Source organism: Myodes glareolus, chromosome 21 (assembly GCF_982192425.1).
Source record: "Myodes glareolus chromosome 21, mMyoGla1.1, whole genome shotgun sequence".
Classification (NCBI taxonomy): Eukaryota; Metazoa; Chordata; class Mammalia; order Rodentia; family Cricetidae; genus Myodes; species Myodes glareolus.
In genome coordinates this window covers 20,747,132-20,759,422 of record NC_142046.1, presented here as the reverse complement: position 1 = coordinate 20,759,422, position 12,291 = coordinate 20,747,132, and the positions used below count along the sequence as shown (strand labels likewise).

The following is a 12,291-nucleotide window of genomic DNA, read 5'->3' as shown; positions in this document are numbered from 1 at the left end:
TGCCCCTTCAAAGCTCGAAAGGTAGACGAGACACTGGTGGAACGCTGGGACCCCTGCTCGGGCATTGTGAGGCTCAAAATGTAAGGAACTAAAAAGCGAAGGATTCCCTTACAAAAGGCGGAGGGGCAGCCAAGGGGGAAAAAGGGAATGCTGGCGACACGGGGATCCCGACCCGCCTGTAGCTAGCTGGGAGGTCGACCCTGGGAGCAGACGCCAGGCCAGGAGTGGATCGAGGGGCGGCTAGGAGACTGGCCCCGCCCCGTGGACCCCGCGCGGGTCCCCAGACGGGGGGTGGCGCTGCGGGCGCGGGCGGGCGCCGCGCGCACTGCGGTCCCCGCGCCTCCGCCGCAGAACGCGCCACGCTCCGCACGCACCTGCCGCTGCCGTCGTCGCCGCTGTCGCCGCCGCCGCCGCGCCGAGCCTTGCGTCCAGCACCAGCGCTCGCGCCCCTGGGTGCCGCCTTCGCCCGCCATCGCCCGAAGTCGCCGCTGGAGCCGCGGGAGCTATCGGAGCCGCTAGAGCCAGAGAGCCAAGGTGCGAGCGCCGCATCCAGGCCTGCCTTTGAGACAACCTCTGCTGCTGCGGCGGCGCAGCCGGGGAACGCCAGGCTGGGGCAGGTGAGCGGGGGGAGGGGCGGGGGTCAGATGCATCATTCCTTCCTTCTCTCATAGGGTCAATCCTCCGGACAGTGAATCTGGCCTCGGAGGGCATACTGGGGAGGGGGTTGGGTTCAGAATTCCGTGAAGACTTGGATCCCACGGATAAGGTCAGGGTCAGAGGTCGGGCACCTTGTCCTTTGTGCAGGGTGGGGGTGAGGGCGAAAGTGAGGTTGGCCCCGTGCTGTCCTCACGCTATCTCTCACCCGCAGCTCGGGCCTGGTGCAGGCCTCTCCATTGCTGTTGCCGCGGAGCCTGCAGCCCAGGTCCTCCGGCAGCCAGGGATCAGGCTAGCTGCCTTCCCTGGGCGCCCTGTCCTGGAGCCATGGGGCCCACCTAGCCCCTGCCTGCCCAGATGTCCCGGCCCAGGGACTGCTGACCTCTGCTGCAGGAGGAGGCCCCTCCACGCCCCCTTGCCAGCCTCAGCAGACAGAGACCCTGGGTGAGCCCCTGCGTGAACCCCACAGCCCAAGACAGCCTCCTGTACCCCCTTGCCCCCGCCTGCTTCCCCCTCCCCCTCCTCTTCCTCCTCCTCTTCGGACTGAACCAGATAAGCCATTGTGGCCACTGGGGGGGGCCCTGCCCCCCAACCTGTCACCCGCTGCCCCTTGCAGTCCACGGAGTAACCGGGGGCCTCACCAGGCCTGGCAGGACCAGGATGCAGCCCCTTCTCTTCCCCCACGGCCCCACCCAACGCCCCCACCTGTGCCAACGTCCGGTCTGACTGTAGAGAGCCGGATGCCAGCTGACCCTGGGCCCGAGGTGGGCAGTGGATGGCCGGGCCTCCTCATGTCCTGCCTGAAAGGCCCCCATGTCATCCTCAAAATGGAGGCCATGAAGATTGTCCACCCTGAAAAGTTCCCTGAGCTCCCGGCGGCCACCCCCTGCTTCCCACCTGCACCCAGGCCCACTCCCACTCTGGCACCCAAGCGGGCTTGGCCCTCAGACACAGAGATCATTGTCAACCAGGCATGTGGGGGGGACATGCCTACCTTGGAAGGAGCACCCCACACTCCACCCTTGCCAAGGCGGCCCCGCAAGGGCAGTTCTGAATTGGGCTTCCCCCGGGTGGCACCAGTGGATGAGGTCATTGTAAATCAATATGTGATTCGACCTGGCCCAACAGCCTCTGCACCTTCATCATCCGGGCCAGTGATAGCAGGTGAGCCCCTGGAATGCCCCACCTGTGGGCACACATACAACGTCACTCAGCGGCGGCCCCGCGTGCTGTCTTGCCTGCACTCTGTGTGTGAGCAGTGCCTGCAGATTCTTTACGAGTCTTGCCCTAAGTACAAGTTTATCTCGTGTCCCACCTGCCACCGTGAGACTGTGCTCTTCACTGACTATGGCCTGGCTGCACTGGCTGTCAATACATCCATCCTGAGCCGCCTGCCACCTGAAGCCCTGACAGCCCCGTCCGGTGGCCAGTGGGGGGGTGAATCTGAAGGCAGCTGCTACCAGACCTTCCGGCAGTACTGTGGGGCTGCATGCACCTGCCATGTGCGGAACCCACTATCAGCCTGTTCCATCATGTAGTGTCCACCTGCCCACGACTGCCTGCAGGCCCTTGCTCGCCGCTTCTTCAGGGAACTGGCCCTGTCCTGTTTCCCGCTGACCCTTTCTTGCCCACTGTGGCTTCTGGCCCTACCCTGCGTGGCATTGTCGCTGCAGCCAACTTTGCCATTAAAACTCTTTGCCAAAGTTTGCACTGGTTCACTGATTGAAGCTTACTCCTGTGGGCTAGGCCCAGGCCTGGGCCTTGAGTAGGTTCTCAGGGCTGTAGCCCAGACAGTCTAATTAGGAACTGCCAGAAGGCGACCCATCTTCATTCGGGTTGGCTGCTCTACTTGTTGGAGGCCAAGCTGGGCCGAGTCTGCTGCTTGGGAGGCCTGGGACTAGCTGTGAACATATTGGTGCAGAGGGCTGCTAGTGCGTGGCACGTGGGGCTGTGGCCCAGCTAGGCAGACAGAACCTTCAGCTGTGTGTAAATGCTCACTGGTAATCCCAGCACTCTGGAAGCCAGGGCAGGATTGAGGTCAGCATTGGTTATACAGTGAGATATCCACCCCACACCCCAAAAAGTACCTTTCCTCTGGCCAAGGATATGTAGAAATGGCCTTTGGACAGCATAAACTAAGATCATGGCTCTCTTGTATGGCACTGACCTGTCTGTCTGCCTGTGACTGGACCACTGAAGAGAATGAGAGCTGCCTGGATGGCAGAGATGGAGTTAACAGTGATGGCTGTGGTAACAATGGTATCAGTAGCAACTGTTTATTGAGAGCCACTCTTATGCTGGATGTAGACAGAATCAGCCCACCTTACACTGTCACCAGTAAGCCAAGAGGTGGCTTACACTTGTCTTCATTGCCCAAGTGAGGGCTCCGAGTCCAGTGACATGAATTGTATAGTCAGTTACAGAGCTGGACCTTGGCCATTTGCTGGTTTCAGGGCCTGGATTGAACCTTGGTCCTTGCAGCACAAAACCAATATTGATCCTAGCTGCTCCGGGCATCTTAGGTTGGGTGAGGAGCTTTTGAAGGATGGGTCTGTGTAGTGCAGGCCTCTCCAGCTAGCTACTGTGGCCTTCAGGGGCACACACTAACCTCTGTCTGGACAGGGAGAGGGTCCCTGCAGCCCTTGCCTTCTAGCAACAGAATTCTGCTAGACCTCTATTCACGTTTGCGCCCACCCTCACGAGATAGACCTCAGGAGTTGGTGTTAGAATCCAGCCATTGCCTCTGGCCAGTAAGGTGTTTGTCCGTGGTAAGCACATGGGGCTCTGGTCACAGCCCTTCCTGTTAGGGCAATCTCCTTCAGAGGCTGTCCTTGGCTTAGTGTCCTTGGTTCTGTCATTATCTGGGCTGCAGGGGTGTGTAAGCACTCTGGCTGACCCAGGCTCTCGAGTAGGCCTGGTCTTGGGATTGTGATAGCAAGTCTTTGCTAATGACCAGAATCTAAGCGTGGGCTTCAAAGCTTGGCCAACGCCCTGGGCTCTGCTCAGCGGCTGGAACGGTCTAGGAGCATGAAGAACACTCCTAGTAACATGAGCGGCATGAAGATGAGCACCAGACCCAGCACTTCTAATGCCAGCAGGCTCAGCAGTGATAGGCGACGGGCACAGGGGCCACGTTCCCGCAGTGTCCACAGCCAGGTACTTAGGCTGGGAGGGCAGGGAAGGAAGGGGAGGCAGCTCCGGCCTCCCACAGGCCCTGCCAGAAAACGCAGGCGGGTAGCGGTGCTCCAAGGATCCCCAGGGCCCAGGGCCAGGGCGCAGGGGTGTGGTGGATGCAATGGGCACTGGGCGCTGGGGTCCATCAGCTCGAAGCAGTTCCTCCTGCAGCTGACAGATCTCCCACTCTAGCATGGGTGTCTTCTGACGACACAGTGGACAGCACACACGGCCCAGGTCAGCTCTGGGGGTTATGCCCAACAGCTGGTGCAGGCAGCCCACACACAGGCTGTGACCACAGTTCAGCAAGGCCTGGTGCTGCTCATCAGACCCGTAAGGCTCAGTGCAGATGGGGCATTCCTCCTCTGCCTGTCCCTCACACTCTTCCTGCCCCTCCGCAGTTGACAGGGCCCTGGCACCAGCTGGATTTCTGGCCACCAGTTCAGGCTTACTGTCTGGAGTCCTGGCATCCTGGGGGGGCCTGAGATTATCCTCTTCATCTGCTAGTAGCTGGCCCTCTTCATCTGCTAGTAGCTGACGCAGTGGGTCCAGGAGCTCAGGACTCAAAGGAGTACAAGGTGAACTAGTGGGTATAGAGCTGGTGTCATTAGGCCCCAGGATAGAACCACCAGAACAGAAATCAGGATGCGAAGATTGGGACTCCAGGGTGACAGCAGGGATTGTTGGAGATGTAAAGGTTAAGTGTGGCCCTCAGGAGCCAGGCAGAGCTTGGTCTCGGTCACTAGAGCACTGACCTCCAGATACACCTTTGGGCTTGCTGACCCTACCGGAAGTAAACTTCACTTGAGTCCCCGCAGCGTCGTCTGCTCCTGGTATCTCAGGCTTACGAGTGATGTTGGCCAGGCCTGGTCTCTGTTCCGGCAGTTGTCGGACAAAACAGAGGTTCCTCAGCTCCCAGCTGCCCTCGGACCTGTCTGACTCCTCCAACAGGGTTTCTCTTTCCAGGGGTAAAGGCCCTGCCCATGGGCGGGCCAACTCCTAACACACCCCTTCCACCTGCTCATTCTTCCAGATAGTGTGTTCCAGCACTGGGCCAGGACTTTCCAATAACTCTCTGTTTGGCCATCAAAGAAGGGCATGAGCTTGGCTGAACTGTTATAGTTTAAGATCAGACAGAGCCAAGACCTGCCCTCTAAGTACAAAGGGGAGACTAACTGGAACTTAGACATCAGACATCCGAGTGCAGTGTGATCCTAGCATAGGTACCTGACAAGGACATACATGCACGCAGCCTCACATATGGCCTGGAACAGTCTTTGGCTACTACTAGCAGATGCAGATAATCCAGTCAACCCACCACCCCCAAATCTAGAAGCAAAAAAGCAGAAGCGAGTAGCTACCCAGGCAGTTTACTCAAGATGTTTAAGGGCCTGAGACAGACTGACTTGCTCATTCTCAATGCTCAGGAGAATCAGCCCCTGGGGGCCTCTCACCTGAGCCTGAGCCCCATAGGTGTTGTGGAATGAATGGAATAGCACCAGGGCAGAGGGGCAGTGCAGCCCTCACAGGACTCCCTGCCTCTTGGAGGCCTCAGCAGCCCCTGTGGTACGGAGCATAATGCAGATCTGGGGCGCAGTGAAGGGGACAGAGAGGAAACCAGAAGTGTACATCTCACTGGGGCCGGGGAAAGTGAGGGTGGGACACTGGGTTCCACTGAGTTTGGCTGTATCCAGGGAGTGCCCTGCTAGTCAACTGGAGTCAAGAAGCTACACCATGGTCTCACAAGTGTTCTGGGATCAGAGGACAGGAGGTGACAATGGGCCCCCTAGACTCCAGTAGGCTCTCCAGTGCAGCTGTTGGTGTGAGCTAGCAAGTGGCTCCTCAGGCCCAGGTCTCAGTCTGGAAACGCAGTGTCTGCTGGAGCCTGGCAAGGTAGGCAGCTGCATCTGCGCTAGAGAGTTGTCCTTCTTCTTGAAAAATGGATGTCAGAGCTTCCGCAACGTCCGCAGGCATATACTTAGCATTGCTGGAGGGGTAGGCCTCAGAAAGCTCAGTGATCCTGTGGCCCCAACCCCCACTCCCCACCTCTGAAGGCTGGTCCGCTCCTCTACACCCCCAAGTTGGCTCACCCTGCTAGGTAGAAGTGGGCACTGTGGCGATCCAGCAGCTCCCAGACAAGTGGTCCCAGCTCTCGGAGCCGATGCTGCACATACACCTTCTGCTCCTGCAGGTGTCGCAGGTTGAGTCCCAGCCATACCAACTCCGGCCCCACCTAACTCGAGTATACTCACCTGCTCCCGGGAGAAGGCTGTAACCAGGGTCAGGGAGCCTTTCTTCTCTAGCTCTTGCCACTCAGTCTGCCAGTAGAAGTCCTGGTCCCGCTTGCGGCAGCCAAAGAACAAGAAGTTTCCTGGGGTACATAGGGTGGCCCCGTCTGGATACATGGACTCAGCCAGACCCGTCTTAGTGGTCACACTGCCCTGGGACTCCTATACTCACCAGTCTGGCTGTGGGCCACTCGCTCTTGAATGGCTGCTCGAAAGGGCGCCACACCAGTTCCAGGCCCTACCATGATAATGGGCGTGTCTTGTGTCTCTGGGAACACTAGGCTCCCAGGCCGCACCCACAGAGGCACCCGGATAGGTCCTGTTGCAGGAGGGAAAAGGCACGAGGGAGGTCAAAAGACAAGGTTGAGGTGCTCACTGGTGGGGCTTGAGCTCCTGTGGCAGGAGGTACAGGGGAAGGTAGGACCTTGAGGCTACAGCCTCTCCCACCCCCAGAAATAGAGATCACCTCGCTCAGGATTCAGGGATGCTAGCCAGGAGGAGCAGAGGCCACGGCGGGGTTCCTTGAGGCGAGTCTGGTACTGCACCACAGCCACAAGGATCTGTAGCCTCCCGGGATGAGCCTGGGGGCAGAGGGAAGGCTCTGTCCTGCTAAACCGTTCCTGTCTGCTACCAACCCCACCCAGGGACAGTCCCTGGTAGAGAAATTGTCCCTGTTCATTCAGAAGGCAACCCATCTGCAAACACCCTGCCCTGTCCCAGCTTTCCCACGGCCAGTCTACTGAGTCCCTCACCAGCAGGGAAGAGGCAATGGAGAAGGCCCGTGGGCGGATCCGAGGGATAAGGTCCAAAAGGTAGTCTGGAGGAATGACAGCTGCTGTGTGTGGAAAGTCACAGAGCACCTGGACAGAGGGAGGTTTAGAATGGCGGTGGCGTGCTAGGCCTGAGAGACCATACCCCCCACTGCCCACAAGCCCACCTCCAAGATGGTCCTGCGGGGTCGATTACAGTACTCCCAGAGCTCTTCCTGACCCCTGGCGGAGCTGAATTCTAGCAGCTTCTCCCGCTCCAGCCCAGGTGGAGAAAGACAAGCCAAGAGCTCAAAGAAGGAACGGCGGGGCACGCTGGCAATGTCCAAATACTGTGACACAAGATGCGACACTGTGCAGGGCTGAGGCAGCCCTGGTGGGTGAGGGACGCCTGCAGGAATGGCATGGAGACTTGGTGGGCAGGGACATCAGGGGGTGCCCTGGGCCTTAAGAGCTGGTGCATCTGCCATACTCACCTGGCTCCCGAGGCGTAAGCATGAAAAACTGTTTGGGGTCCAAGCCTAGCAACTGGCAGAACTGCTGGGTGTGGGTCTCCGAGTTAGAGGGCATAATTGATACGACATCGCCAGCAGCATAGCTACACGGAAAAGCCACCAGAGATGTGGGAAGGATGTGGGAAGGACCAAGGGGCTGAGGGGAAGGGGAGGATGTGGGGGAGGATGGAGGGACTAAGGAGACTGAAGAGGAAGAAAGGGGATGTTAAGGGAGGGCTGGAAGGCTGTGTGTAGAGATTTCTGAACCACTGGGCTGCCTAGTCCTTGGCTTTGGTTGACTCTTCTGAACCTCTACCCACTGCCTTTCCCTGACCATATCAGCTTCCCAGCAACACATGAGCACCCTGCTGAACAACTGCCTGAGGGCTTTTGCCCCTCACCTGATACTCGAGTCTGTAATGTCAAACTCAATCAGCCGAACATCCTGGAAATGTTGGGGGCCAGTGACCCTCTGGTTGGTGATCACAGGTGCTAGAAAGGGCTGTAACTCTGATGGGGGTCTCTGAGGGTCTGAGCTGGCTAGCTTTAGCCCCTCAGTCCCTACGCTGGGAATCTCCTGAAGAAACTGGAAGATGAACTTGGAGGGCAAGCTGTGGAAAGTGGAAAGAAATACCAGGTGTGCAGGACCACTCAACCATACCTTGAGGTTTTTTTTTTTTTTTTGCTAACCAGCTCAAAGTCCCTTGGCACTCATACACCAAGGTTCATACTCACGGGACTCCAAGAGGGATCTCAGGAAAGTCACGAGGCACTGGGTATAGACCCATTATCTTCTTCCAAAGATCTCCCAGCCACGGGTCAATGGCAGCATCGGGCCTAGGAGAAAGCACACGCATTGGCCTCTGCTGGCCAGAGCCAAGATGGAACGGCCAGAGAGGGCCACTGCAACCATCACCACTTACCCCAGCTCATGCTGGTCATCACCCAGACATGGGGGCAGGAGGGCACTGCCTCCTAGCTGCAGCAGCCTACGATGTAGCTTCTTGGCCACGAAGTTGAACCTGTGGAGACAGCAAGGCAGACTGGGATAACCAACAGTGAGGGAGGTAGTTCAGCTGACCTCCTGGGCAGAGTAAATAGTGCAGGCTTCCCTCAGGGGTTACTCCCTCAGCAGTGCACACTGGCTTCATCCTAGGAGGGAGGGGGCTTCAGTATACAGGGGATGAGGTTGGAGCAACAAGGACAGCAAATTGAGTAGGTCCCTGATCTCAAGAAGGTGCCATGTGGAAGACAGTCTCATCTTATCAACCCTTTTCTGAAGTGACCAAGGCCCTGTATTCCCTTTAGTCAGGGCTCCAGTTACCACTGGAGATCAGGGGAGGGGCAGATAACCATGTTTTCCTGTAATAGGATTTCCTTTGGTCTGTAAAGTACACACTGGTCCCTGCACTAGCTTGTCCATTTGGGAACCACATCCACAGCTGGACTCCTTCCCACATGTTCTGTGCAGTCATACACTGCAAGTGAGCACAATCTCCTCCCACGTGGTCTGTGCATCCGTACACTACAAGTGAGCACAATCTCTATCAGAGCATGGCCGTGTTGCCACCCATCTTCCGATTTTCTATTTTTTGGTTTAGTGAGATAGGGTCCCACATTGTAGCCTAAAGATTGTGGCAATCCTCTCAGCCTGAGTGCTGGGATTACAGGTGTGTGAACCATCATGCCCAGCTTCCATTTTCTGTTCTTTTAATCTCAGAGACCCGCCTGCCTCTCTCTGCCTCCCGAGTGCTGGGATTCAAGGTGTGTGCCACGACCGCCTGACTTAAACCTAAAGTAATGAAGAACCCTGCCATGTACACAACTGTTTATGGTGATTGAGTTGCCCTCAATGCTGGATGATACTGGGCCCTGTGAAAGTAGGAAGTGTTCAAAGTGCTGTTGTCCTAGCTTTTAGATAGCAAGCTGCACCGCTGAGGAGAAATCCCTCATCACCACCCATGACATAAATGATGCGAACAGCACTGCTGGTTAAGGGACACAAAAATCACTAGCTGCCTCCCTGCCTAACAAGCCACTTGAAGGTAAGCTATCCCCCTCAGCGCTCTTTTCAAGTTGTCGATACTGCACAGCGTGTTTTGAACCTATGTGGAACAGGGGCAGATCAGGTGAGGTTGAACTTCATCATGTGTTGTAATGTAGCACTGGCTGGTCTGAGCCTCACTGTGCCCTCGATTCCATGGTGGTACTCTGCCACCCTTTTCCTTCCCCAGGTGTGGTCTCCTCTGTGCCAAGTCCTTCAAGGATTAGAGCACCTACCAGGGACTATATGTGGGTAAGGTTGGTCAGCTAACACAGTCCAGGGACACATGATCTACTGTGGATAGGCACCTGGGGCTCTGTTGCCTGTCTCATTTCTTGCTTGATCTTGAGAACTACTCCTATCTGGCCAGCATGTCCACCCCTACTCACTTGGCATATGAGGAGTCCCCGAGGCCTAGGACAGCAAAGTCCATTTGACAGAGAGAGGTGGACAGCAGGCTCTTCCGGAATATGAACCTCCAAAAGTTCTGTAGCCACAGGAAACCATGTTAGGATCCCACCTTAGGCCGGTTTTCTGTCTGTCTGTCTGTCTGAGGCCCCAGCAGGGAGAGGATGATGCGGAAGGAAGACCATTAGAGTCCAGAAGCGTACACTGGCCAATCTAGACATCGTTCCTTAGCAATGTGCCAATTACAGACCAGGAATCTGTACATAAAGAAAACTTATCCTCACTGTGTAAGTATTTCTCAAAAATGGTAACCTGTAGCTCAATGTCCCATGGTAATCTAGTTACTAGGTCAGCCTGGTGTCCTCTTGCAGTATACTCAATAAAACTATTCTTCCTATTCCCATCTAAGGGGTGAACTCACTTACCACCCACCACTCACCTCCCGACTACTGTAGCAGTGGGCCAGCCAGTCCACTACCGCAAGGATGGGTCAGAAGTTCTGACTGAAGTCTTCTGGGTGAAAAAGGGAGACGGGGCGTGCCCTGACCCTCTGAAGGTGTCGACTCACTGATTCATGCCCTCAAACTCTGGGTTTACACTGACCTTTCCAGTTTAGTGGCCGCTTCTGAGCAACCAGTGCCACCTACTGTTGTCCTCTGTCCTGTTGGTCATCAGGTAGCCACGCCCACTCTGGGAGCGCCTCTCTGCTCTCAGCAGGCCCCCGGCTTGTCCTTCCTTTATGTGCCTGTCACCACTCACCTTTCACTCCAGCAGCCCATTCGTTCCTTTTCTGTCTGTGTGAATGTGACCTATTTGTACTTGGAAGCTGATGGAAAAGCCTCAGGACATGCCCGTCCCACTGTGAGTTTCACCAGCAGGGGATAGGCAGAGACACAGTTATTGGGTCTTTTCCTATAGTTTCAATGTGTTTTAAAGATGAACAGGGAAGAGAGGCCAAGGCCATCGTGTTCAGCAGACAGTCACTGAGGACCCAGGTCCCTGCATGTGGTTCTGGGCTTTGGGTCTGTAGTCTCTTCAAAGGTCTCCAGTTCCTGTTGTGACTGAGTCAGACACCATTATGTGGGGGGTGTTGGGTACCTTATCTGTCCATAGACCACAACATCTCAAACCTGAGGGACATCTCAATTCCCTCATCTCCTTGGCATTTTCTTAGCTATTTTTTATTGAATTCTTTATTTTTTAAGGAGTGGTTTTGCTTGAGTCCAGTGCAAGGCTAGGTTTTTTAGCGTCAACCTCTGAAATGTTGAGATTACTCTGAATGCCAGCATATGTGGCTGATACTTTTTGAACTTTTGAGACACTTGTCATGTAGGTGCGGCAGCCTTGAACTCCTGACCCTTCTACTTCAGCATCTCTAGTGCTTGACATTAGTCTCTGTCCCACATATACTGCTCTTTTTAACAATCACCCCTAGCCCTAGGGACAGCTCTCCAGACTGGTTCCGATTTTACTTCAATTCAGCCTGATGGCTGCTACTCCTCTCAAGACTCCCACCTCATCGCTGATCTTTGGGAAAGGAGAACTCCTCCTGTCTGACCATGACCATGCTAGATGGCAGTCCTGGTGGAGGTAGGGGCTTTGTGATTCTTATGCCAGGACCCTCCTACTGGGTCTGGGAAAACAAACAAAATGGCTAAAAACAGAGATCAAGGCTATTGAGTGGCTACTAAGAGCTATTTCTCTCCCCAGATCCGTTCAAAGACTATCTCTCAAAGACACCTCTCATATACATCAAGCACTAAGGGGCGACTATTTCCTGTACACCTTGGTGACTCTCACAGCAATGAAAACGGGGTAAGGGCACACATCAGGCCAGCCTTACCTTCATGTTGTCAGGAGGGTCTCCTTGGCCTGTGGTCGCACAAACAAATATCACCAGGGGCTCCCTAATGAGATCCGCCTCAAGGACAAGACACGGGTATGTGTAAGGTCTCGGACAGCCCTCATCAGTACCCTCCCTACACTGCCCCCCACCCGCGCCCATTCATCTAGGGTAACAGAGTCAAGTGATTGGAGAATCATTCCCAGTGGCCACCAGGCCTTCTCCTTCTCAGGCCTCAGCCTCGTGCCAAGCCTCCCTTTCCCCTAAATCCTCCTGGGGCCGAAGGGCCGCACTCAAACGCCCTCCTTTCTAGGACGCGAAGTCCGGTGGAGGGTCTCTGCCGAATCACCCGAGCCTCACCACCGCATACGAGTCCAGCGCCTGCACGCGGCAACCTAGCCGCCGGCGCCGGGCCTCGCGGCCCAGTCTCTCCGCCTCATCTTGAGCTGTGCCAGTCTGGCTGCCGAAAAGCACAAGTAGCTGCGGAACCTGCATTACCGCACACGCCGGCCAGAACCGTACACCCCTCTCACTTCCCCCTTCCGCTATCAACAGGAAATGACGCATTTAGGCTGCGCTACCGCGAGGTGGGTGAGGTGTGGGTGGGCGGGGATAGCGT

General features: G+C 56.1%; 3 protein-coding genes across 6 annotated transcripts; 1 reads left to right on the top strand and 2 right to left on the bottom strand.

Annotated features, from left to right (window-relative positions):
- The first annotated feature begins 1,127 nt into the window (after positions 1-1,127).
- Rnf208 (ring finger protein 208) lies at positions 1,128-2,360 on the top strand. Its single transcript, XM_048426232.3, has one exon. The coding sequence runs from the start codon at positions 1,395-1,397 to the stop codon at positions 2,190-2,192; it is 798 nt and encodes a 265-aa protein (XP_048282189.1). The 5' UTR covers positions 1,128-1,394; the 3' UTR covers positions 2,193-2,360.
- Positions 2,361-2,916: 556 nt separating this feature from the next.
- Positions 2,917-5,299, bottom strand: LOC125394857 (ring finger protein-like). The gene is given in 4 exon segments (XM_048426008.2): positions 2,917-3,887; positions 3,889-4,538; positions 4,617-4,786; positions 5,283-5,299. Coding segments are annotated over 4 exon segments (1,068 nt in total). The 3' UTR covers positions 2,917-3,656.
- Ndor1 (NADPH dependent diflavin oxidoreductase 1) lies at positions 5,183-12,216 on the bottom strand. Of its 4 annotated transcripts, XM_048425669.3 has the most exons (14): positions 12,033-12,216; positions 11,673-11,750; positions 9,811-9,908; positions 8,301-8,399; positions 8,113-8,214; positions 7,779-7,988; positions 7,360-7,481; positions 7,054-7,274; positions 6,869-6,976; positions 6,583-6,697; positions 6,289-6,435; positions 6,081-6,199; positions 5,919-6,013; positions 5,183-5,815 (listed from the first exon to the last, which is right to left on the bottom strand). In XM_048425669.3, exons 1-14 carry the CDS (start codon positions 12,165-12,167, stop codon positions 5,671-5,673), a joined length of 1,794 nt encoding a protein of 597 aa, XP_048281626.2. In that variant the 5' UTR covers positions 12,168-12,216; the 3' UTR covers positions 5,183-5,670. The 4 variants fall into 4 exon arrangements, with proteins under 4 accessions (XP_048281626.2, XP_048281629.2, XP_048281627.2 ...); XM_048425672.3 differs by lacking the exon at positions 12,033-12,216 and having other exon boundaries at positions 10,589-12,025; XM_048425670.3 differs by lacking the exon at positions 12,033-12,216 and having other exon boundaries at positions 9,811-10,890; positions 11,673-12,025.
- Between the last annotated feature and the right edge of the window lie 75 nt (positions 12,217-12,291).